Source organism: Eurosta solidaginis, chromosome 1 (genome assembly GCF_040869045.1).
Source record: "Eurosta solidaginis isolate ZX-2024a chromosome 1, ASM4086904v1, whole genome shotgun sequence".
In the NCBI taxonomy this organism is placed as follows: Eukaryota; Metazoa; Arthropoda; class Insecta; order Diptera; family Tephritidae; genus Eurosta; species Eurosta solidaginis.
The window spans coordinates 9,396,693-9,406,699 of NC_090319.1; the positions used below are offsets into that span (position 1 = coordinate 9,396,693).

General features: G+C 33.6%; 1 protein-coding gene across 1 annotated transcript; it reads right to left on the minus strand.

Annotated features, from left to right (window-relative positions):
* Positions 1 to 786: 786 nt before the first annotated feature.
* LOC137254619 (odorant receptor 85c-like) lies at positions 787 to 9,067 on the minus strand. The gene is made up of 5 exons (XM_067792468.1): positions 8,235 to 9,067; positions 7,066 to 7,267; positions 5,862 to 6,017; positions 1,003 to 1,127; positions 787 to 904 (listed from the first exon to the last, which is right to left on the minus strand). The coding sequence occupies exons 1-5, from the start codon at positions 9,065 to 9,067 to the stop codon at positions 787 to 789; spliced, it is 1,434 nt and encodes a 477-aa protein (XP_067648569.1).
* Between the last annotated feature and the right edge of the window lie 940 nt (positions 9,068 to 10,007).

Consider the following 10,007-nt stretch of genomic DNA (forward strand, 5'->3'; position numbering starts at 1 on the left):
AAAGATCGAGCAAAATATATATAAATTGAGGTCGCATTATTAAATATACATTTATTTCAACACTTCTGTACCGATTATATCGAAATTTTAACAAAATATGGAGATATATGCTGTTAGCTATGTACAATTTTTTTGATACACGAGACCCGGTTTTGTAGATATCGGTAAAAATATAAAACCGAATAACCGCCAAATATTTTTTACTGCAAAATTTTCAACACATTTATCTTAACACCTTTCTACCGATTCTTTTGAAACTTTTAAAACATATAGATATGGGAACGAAGTATGTTTAGGTAAAAAAGTTGTAATACCCGAGATCCGGTTTTGGAGATATTGATAAAAATATAAACCCGGAAAACCTTAAATTTTATTACTTATTTAAACACTTCTTAACCGATTGTGTGGAAATTTTATCAGGATGTACATATCTATGTGGGGTATATTTAGGTAAAATTTTGTTGATACCCGAAACCCGGTTTTAGAAATATCGGCAAAAATATGAAACCGGGTAACCGTCAAACATTTCATACCGTTTGTTAATTTTTCTCTACACCACAGTAGTATACCATCAATTGCCTCATCTTGAAATATTCACGCAAGGAAAGTTATTGATGTCTGTACATGGGGCAAATATACGAAATTTTCGCCAAAAATTGGCAATCGTCAAAAAGTGTAGAAAAAAAAATTTTTTTTTTTCTTTTTCAAAGTTTTGTACCAAATTTGCGTTTCTTTTCATTTACTTTTAAATAAAACTTGGTTAAAAAAAAAAAAAAATTTTTTTTTCTACACTAATGGACGATTGCCGATTTTTGTTGGAAATTTCGTATATTTGCCCCATGTACAGACATCAATAACTTTCCTTGCGTGAATATTCCAAGATGAGGCAATTGATGGTATACTACTGTGGTGTAGAGAAAAAATTAAAAAACGGGTATGAAGTGATAAAAGTAAAAGTGTAGCTGTGCCCACTAAAAAAACATGCTCCTGTAAAAAATTTACGCAACCAAGTGCTTCCACTTTTCTGCCTCTACCTTCAAAACTGAAAGGGGCACATCGAGTTTGAAGCCCCAGGAATTTTTAGTCCCTGATAGGCTATTATCGTGCATAACCCAAATTTCAAAAAGCTATAAGCAAAAAACAGTCAATATTGAAAATGACAAAAAAAAGTATCGCTACTTTGATTGATGATAGTTTTGAGTATTGGAGGGGCACATTAATTTTGCTCATACTTTTAGAATCTCCGTCTCAAAGGCAACATTCAGTTTAAATTCCATAGAGTTTCAGCGATGCCTCAAAATTTTGTCGAAAAAATTAAAAAAAAAAAAAAATCAATGGTATCGCTTGAAAAAGTGTAAAAATCAACGTTTTTTACGTTTCGAAGTTCTGTAAAACTTACTATCAACTTTCTTGGTTTTTAAAATCATCAGGTCGGATAGTCAAAAGGTCAAACTTAATGTCTTTGTACTTCTTTCTGGCTTTAAGTTTTTTGCCCGTGTGTAAACCCCGAGTATCCAAAAAAGTAAAAGTTTTTGGGATTTGCCCATATATCGTTAAATCCACACTGCAAAAATTGTTGGAGCATGTGCTGCATGTGTGTTTAATTTACGGCGACCATTTTTTTAATTTTAAAACTTGCTCTGTTTATGATTTGAATCATAACGGAACTTTTAAAATTACAACTGAAAATTCAGTTCTAGTTGTGAATCACAAAAGCGACATTACATATTTGTGGCCTTTAGTGCGAGCGATGCCGCCGGTAAAGGCTAGTTTATCTTAAAACGCTTAATAATTCGAACATAATAAGAGCGATGGCAGCTCTATTTTCCACATAGCTTGAACTGCTAAATATGTATTAAGCAAGATGTATATTATTCTCTTCCTGTGTTCTTCGCCCCACATACCTGCACTTGATCGTCCCTCACCTAGCACTTAAATGTGCAAAGCGTGCCCGTATGAGCAAAGGGCTCATAAGAGCCGTTTTGCCCATCGCTGATATAGACCAAACGAGTAAGTTAAAGGGGGGTGAATAACACCACAGCAAATGCTCAGTAACTGGTGCATTGGGACATTTTTTGTTAATCAAAGTAAGATGGCAGGCACGAGTTTAAGGGTGGCTGATCTCTTTCATATACATTTTTATAATCTGAATTATTTTCAGAAATGTTACATACTCTTAGGGACTATTTAAAGTCTCATTTCGAGACTATTTCAGGCAGTTTCAAGTGATATCGTCTAAGTCCTAAAATTGTTTTGAAATAATCTTGAAGTTGTACAGAAGTTGTTCTGAAATTACAGTAAAAATAATCCTTTAGCTGTTCTTAATTATTTTCTTAAACGTATCGGAATAATTCAGAAATGATCCTGAAATGATCTTGAGTGTATCTTGAAATGTGTTTGAAACTATATTAAAATAATCCAGAAGTTGTACTGAAATTATACCTACATAATACCGGACTAATCCTGAAATTGTTTCAAATTGGTCCCGAAATAGTACCGTAAATAATCTTAAGTAATCTTGAAACGATTCTCTAACAGTCCCGACATGAGTTTGGAAGTCTCGAAATGATTAAGAAGTGATCCTGAAATCGTATCAAATTGGTCCCGAAATAGCCTAGAAATAGTTCTGAAAATAATTCCGAAGTGATCCATATCAGTCGTAAAATTGTTTCGAAATAGCTTCGATAGGATCCATAAGTGCCTCAAAATTGCAGCGAAATTTTCGTAATGATTCTTAATTTAATAGGGAAGTGTTAGTGACCTTATACTTATATGTTTATGAAACAAATTGGTTCCGTTAAAGTCCTTAAGTAATTCCTAAAATAGTCCCGAAGTGATCCTGATCCATTTTGAAACTATCTTGAAATATGTTCGAAACTATCTGAAAATGGATCAGAAGTTATACCGAAATTATACCTAAAAGAATTCCTCAAGTAATCCTGATTCCAAAGAAATCTCAAAATGATTCTGTAACTGACCCGAAATGACTTCGAAAGTGTTCGAAAATTACAAGAAGTGATCCTGAAGTATTTTCAAACTGGTCCCGATAGTCTCGATATGGTTCCGAAAATAATCCCAAAGTGATACCATAACAGCCTTAAAATGGTTTCGAAATAGTTTCAACAGAATCCATTAGTGCTTCAAAACTGCACCGAAATTTTCGAAATGATCCACAAAATAATACGTGTTCATCAAGCTGTCCAGAAATGCTGAAAAAACACTTCCGAAATAGTCCGAAAATATGGAATAAACGATATAACTCCATTCCCTTTAAAAATTATATCGAAGTACGTCAATTCATTACGCATAGACAGAGTGGCCCCTGGCTCCATATTAGTTGATATGTAAATGCCCCCGCCCTCTCTTCCTAATACCATGATGGCACACCTTTAATTTAATGACCTTTTACGTATTGTAGCATTATGCGTCATAACCACCTATGCAATACACTTGCGGCATTACGCATCATGAACTTCTATGCCAAATACTTCTTAGTAGCAATCATATTACAATATTATACAACATAAATTATTGAACTAACACAGCGGTTAGCTAACATCAATGGAATGCCGAATATGAAACCCTTGTCCGTTCACAGCTAATAAATTCTGCTTATTATTTACATACAACAAATAATGTGAATTAACCAAATACTCGCATTGATCTGCTGACTTTGCAAGCATGCATACAAATCTACATGTATGCATAGCATTAACCAAATTACTCGCATTGATCTGCTGATGATGCAGGCAGGCATACAAATCTACATATATGCAAGCAGGCATACAAATCTACATGTATGCAAGCAGGCATACAAATCTACATGTATGCATAGCATTAACCAAATTACTCGCATTGATCTGCTGATGATGCAGGCAGGCATACAAATCTACATATATGCAAGCAGGCATACAAATCTACATGTATGCAAGCAGGCATACAAATCTACATGTATGCTTGCATGCATACAAATCTACATGTATACAAAGCATGTATACAAACCTACATGTATGCATACCCCATTACCAATGTACATATTTTTGTTTATTAGTATTAAAATAATTATGAATGTATAGGTTAAGTAAATAACTATAAAAGGGAAAGAATTTATTTAATAAAAAGAATTAATGTTTGACTACCAAACCTTTCACATCTTTTTATTCTAAATCAAACATTTCAGTATTCATATTATGGAAAATAAAACTTCAAGTCCACGTTTTATTATATGACTCGATGTGTCCCCATTTAATGGAAAAAATTGGTCCCTTTTTTGCGGCCTTTTTGCATTTAACGCATTTTTACGAATATTTATTCACTCTAAATACAAAAATTTTTTTACTGCTTTTATACGTGCCAGACAATTTTTCTGTTCGAATTGTTTCTGATCCCCCCACTCTACATTAGCTTTTCAGCTATATTACTGAATATACTAGAAGTTTCTAGGACCTATGCCACTTGCTGCTTCTAAATCTGACAGCTGCATCACTTCTTATAGCTGGAGTCTATCAAGCCAACCTAATATAAACGCACGCAAGTCATTTTCTGTCAAAAATGTCTCATGCTCATACAACTTGTATGAGAGCAACTCAAATTGAATTTGCTGCGTGAAAACCTAACTCGATTTCCAATTTTTGTTCTGCGTGACATTTAGATTTGACGTTTGCAGACATGCTTAACATTGTCGCAACGCATGCTTATTTGGGTTAGGGCAAACAACGCCGGTTGTTTGCGTGCGCTAAAAAAACGCAGTGCGGTTTTATTAGGTTGGCTTGTTAGGGCTTCATTCTGTATTGCGAACGATAGCTCGGACGAACAATTCACCTCAAAACGACCGACACTTCTTACATCTGCTATCACTGACCAAGCCTAAAGTAAAGGCATGTGACGTGACGCATTTGAATAAGAATAGTAATGGTGGGTAGTGTCCATTACAAAGCAAACATTGGACAAGTTCAAGCAGTTTCTTACCAGCCCTGCAGAGTTTTTACGGTTCCCCAAGCTAAATGTCATATTTTCTTTGTGTTCGTAGAGATAGTCGTGGTGAACGTTAAAGTGTCTGAAGAAGGCATGGATTTTGTATCCGTATAACATGACAGTAAAAATTCTCTGTTAGCTCCATTAAACTAGAGACCTAAATTTTGATATTGTACAATATACTCTCTCTCTCTCATTATTAAACATACTGCAATGAATATTAGCAGCACTAAGGGATACTATCATCTCTAAGCCGATGCTAAGCAGTGACTTGTATGCACATCAATAATTCAATCATTATGTTTACACATAACTATGTACGTACACGCGGCGGAAAAGCAACGCACAACCACGTGCATAAATCTGGGAGACTCCCGAAAGTATGCAATGGTTGTGCAATTGTCGCTCACACATACAAGGGTTTGAGACAATCTGTAAAATCATGCATCTGTAGTTACAGCTGAGTAATTTTATAGCTTATAACTAACTAGTAAGTTCTGGAAATAGAAAAGCCTAGAAATATGCAACGAGGAAATCAGACAGTATAAAAGGCAGCAACAGTAGAGGCGCGACAATCAGTTTGATTTAAGACGCTATCTGGCGAGCAATAGTAGTGTTATTGTGAAGAACTTTAATAAAGGCCATTTTGCATTATTGAATAGTGGAGATATTTATTCAAGAGTTTAGTGATTCGAACTTAGCAGAAGGTTGCAAGAATTCAGTAAATTCGTTACAATACGATAAAGCATTCATTGCTTTCGGCAAAGAATGGGAACCCATCACCAAAACCTGCCTCAAATTCGCTCCCCGTAAAATATATGCAACAAAATATACCAAATTAATATGCCTCTTGTAAATTCACATTTTTTTTTTTTGGACATACTCACATCTGTCATAGTACCACGCGAAATTAGCACAAAACTCGTTGCTTTTAGCATAGCGGGTTGTTGAGCACGCGCCATAACTAAAACCAGCATCCGTTGGTAATGAACATGAGCATCTGGCCAGTCATGGGAGAAAACCGCTTGTGCTACATTGACACTCTTGAAAAGGAAAAAGTGAAAATTTAGTTTAGCAATATATATTTAAAGGCTGTTCAGTTTAATTAAGTGAACTAAATGTGTGTCTACTTCAAATGAAATATTTTTGTGTTTGTATATGACCAAGGCTGCTGTGCATTTCAATTTGTATCTCAGTGAGATCTGAGGATTCTTCTGCTGTAATTTTTCAAACATTCTGTTTTTGTGGTGACACTGTTAAAATAAATTATAAGTACTTAGATTACAATTATTTTTTCTCTAAAAAAGGGAGAGAAACTCGAGATTCGAGATATCGAGAACTTTGCATCTGGAGAGGTTCCCAAATCTTGAAATATTCGTTAGGCTCGTGAGCTACTTATGATTCAATTTAGTTGCTTAGTTGCTTCATTGGCAGTACTATGTGTAGAGTTTTCGAAATTAAGAGCCCCTCAAAATTCGCATTGATTTTTGAAAGTTTTTTTTACGAAGTGTCTCAGATTTTTTTCTGTTGAAATTATAGAATGTAGTTGCAAAATTAAATAGTATTTCCTACAGAGAACATATTTGGACCGAATATGTATGTCACGCATGAGACAAATATGCATATACTCGTAACTATACATAAGCAACCATTTATTATTACATATATGAAATCAAATGTAACGAAAGTCTTTTAGTCCTCATTAAATGTTTCAACACTAAATAGGTGTTTTCATTATTATACCTGATACTCGCGCAAATAGTCAGACTACTCTCTCTAACACTTTCCGATTTAAGATATTTTATTTTTCTTTTAAATTGATAGGGCTACAAATCTTTATGCCCAAAAAAATGCATAGAACTGCATATAAAATCTTAAAATTTTTCGAAAACGTGTTTGAGATTGGTTTGGAAAGCTTCAATTACAATTCATAGAAGTTTTTTGTTTATAGAAAGTTCAAATTAAAAAGGAAAAGCTTAGTTGATAATGCTATATTTTGCTCCATGCTATATATTTTCAATTCCTTAATTCTTCAAATATTTGTGACTTGTTATTGTCTTTAGATAACTTGTTTTGTGCTTTTTAACTTACGGCATCAATAAGTAATTGTCCATAATGGCTTATCAAATAAATTTGCACCAATGATGAGAACAAAAACAAAGACAGTTTGATCTTAAAAACCATATCAGTATCCATGGTCATTTGAAAGCCAACAAAGCATAGAACAAATGATGAAGCCATGAAGTTTACTAACAATGCCACACCAAATACCTCATTCATGATTTCCGATAAGCTGTAATGTTTGATACCAATAAATAACAGAAATATATTGGTATGAATAATTTTAATTGAAAACCTGCATTGATTATATCGACAGCTCTTCGTTAGGGGTGACATAAGGTCAATAGCCATAACATCAATTGACCTTGTGACCCACTCAAATGGTCACAAAGTCAGTTGAAGCTATTAACATATGAAATAATCACAACGTCAATTCTAAAATGAGTACAATATAAACAATATTGACGTTATGGCCAGCCTGATTTTCGAAATGATCAGAGGGCCAACTCTTTTTCTCAAGTAGCGATAAGGTCAATTATTTTGCTGGCCGGTGAGGATTTTTTTGAAATAAGAACATAATATTCAACTAAGCTACTAACCCATTCTGCATATTTTTTTATGATTTCCTGCTTAACTTAAATTGCTTTATATTTTTATGGTCGTTTTCCAAAAATGGCCGTTAGGTCAAACAGAAATTTCATAAATGACCACAAACACAAATTTAGGAAGGTCATAGCGTCAGTAGACCAGTTGAAGTGGTCATAATAGCAATTCCTCTTATGGCCATTTGAACTGGTTATAACATCAATTGACCTTTTGGCTGTAGACCTTTTGTGACCCCAGCTATCCGTTAAGCTAAACATTGATTCAAGTTTTTAGGTAAAGTAGAAACAATGATTTGATGTTAGCGTTATTTTTAATGTTTTTTTTTTTTTTTTTTTTTTTTTTTTGTTTTCCCCAAATAGAAGCAAAATCCGAATGTAATTTCGTCGCAATGACAACTTAGAAGTAACTTTTTTAAATCAGTTAGAAACATTTAATTTTGGAAATGTCAGTACCTTAAGAAAGTACTTTTTCTCCAATATCAAAATGATAATAAACTGTACAAAACAAACCGGTTTTTTCGAACCCTTAATCGATTTGACACGGAATGATAAATGCTAACGCTTAAAAACTCTTCCGTCCAAACAACAACAAACCTTAAAATCTTCGAGTGATATGCTATAATTTCAGCAAGAAATTTCATATCTTCACGATAGGCTCCGCTTTCCAAATCAACGCCACGTCTTTGCAGCGCATTTTTCCTTGATTTATCTCTTTGTCTCCGATACAAACTGACTTTTGGTTCATATTCAGATATTTTACGTGCGACATGCTCATAATGCATAATAATCTGTGTTCCCATTGCACAAATAACTAAATCACTTGCAATTTGTCCAGCTGCTGTATGATAACCGGCAATGATATCTGATAGATAAAGCAAATAGTAACTCCAATGATCAGACCAATCCCATGGTATATAGCTTTGATATGGTATGGCCCTTTCAACTGTGCGCACATGCAACCAACAATCATAGATTTGACGTTCCATCCATGGATACAAATTATATGTCCAAATTAGTATCATAAAATTTGTAGTGAAAACGCTCATTACAAATCGACTTTGGCTTAAATGGCGACGTAAATTCATTTGATTTTGCTCTTCTGCGGTATGCGGGAAAATTTGTTTCATTGATGCTAAAAATGTTGACAGTTCTTTTTGTTTTTTCCACATGTAATAGATTTTAATTAAACCGACAATAACAAAACCAACATACGAAAGTGTCATCGTTGATTCAACAAAATCGCGCGTGAAACTTATAACAACAAATATCATTTCTGATATAAAGATGACTGCTGTATTAATTACGCATAAATAGAACATAAGTTGTAAAAGAAATCCACCTTTTTTCCCCCATAAATCAATGCCGACACTACGATAAAAGAAATTTGGTAGATAAAGAAAGTGTTCGAATTTGATGATCTTCGGCATTGTAGCGATGCGGGAACGGCGAAAGCTGTAATGTAATTTATGAAAAGTATAATTTACATGATAATACCAATTTTACAAATGAAGTAATTAGTCATGTTTCCTACATTAAAGCCCCTATTGAACTCATTTATCCATGCAAAATGCAAGTTCTTAATTATCTCATTCATCATTGAATGCTTAGGGAAGTCAAAAATCTAATCGGTGTTTTCAATTTTACTGTCAAAATAAAAATCAAAACTAAATTATTTTCAATAATTTACGAAAAATATAAAAACAGCAAAAAAATCCAAATTTTATTTTTAAAGCACTTGCAGCAAAAGATAATATGGCTTTTAAAAATTGGCACACAATGGTTTGGTGCTACATCTATGAATAAGTGTGCATGCATTTTATTTTGATTGACTTTATATTAAAGGAAGAAACGGCAGCTATTCACTTAAATTCTTTATTGTAATACCTACATTTGTATATGACACTACATTCTTTTTGCTTCGATTCCAAGCTTAAAATACTGACCAAAATTTTACTTTATCGCAAAGTCAAATTGCAAAAACAATTTCCAACGAGAACAGGGGAGACCAATATTGCCTACAAGAGGAATCAGTTTGACATATTATTGTTGACTATTTTTTTTTTCTATTTTTTTTTTGTTCACCAAATTTTTTCACAATAAAACAATGAAAATATAGCCGAAAAAATATTGCACTATTTTCTGGTTGACTTCTTTCACAAGAACGTTGATTTTCTTTCTTAAGTTCGGGTGTAACCGAACATTACATACTCAGGCTAAGAGTTTAGCTGCGTTGGTTTCGTAGGGTTTCGTAGATGGTTTACAGGTGGTTTATAATTTAATATCACATACGTTTTCGAAATATCCACCAAATTGTAGACACCATGTAGGAAAATTAACATAGGGTAACCCTGGAATGTGTTTGTATGA

Excerpts from the sequence above, each read along its gene's own strand:
- LOC137254619 (XM_067792468.1), bottom strand. The coding sequence starts at position 9,067 with ATGCCGAAGATCATCAAATTCGAACACTTTCTTTATCTACCAAATTTC. Across the intron at positions 7,268-8,234 it reads TATCACTCGAAGATTTTAAG|CTTATCGGAAATCATGAATG; the intron begins GTTTGTTGTTGT and ends CAAACATTACAG. Across the intron at positions 905-1,002 it reads AAGTGGAAGCACTTGGTTGC|TAGTATACCATCAATTGCCT; the intron begins GTAAATTTTTTA and ends TCTACACCACAG.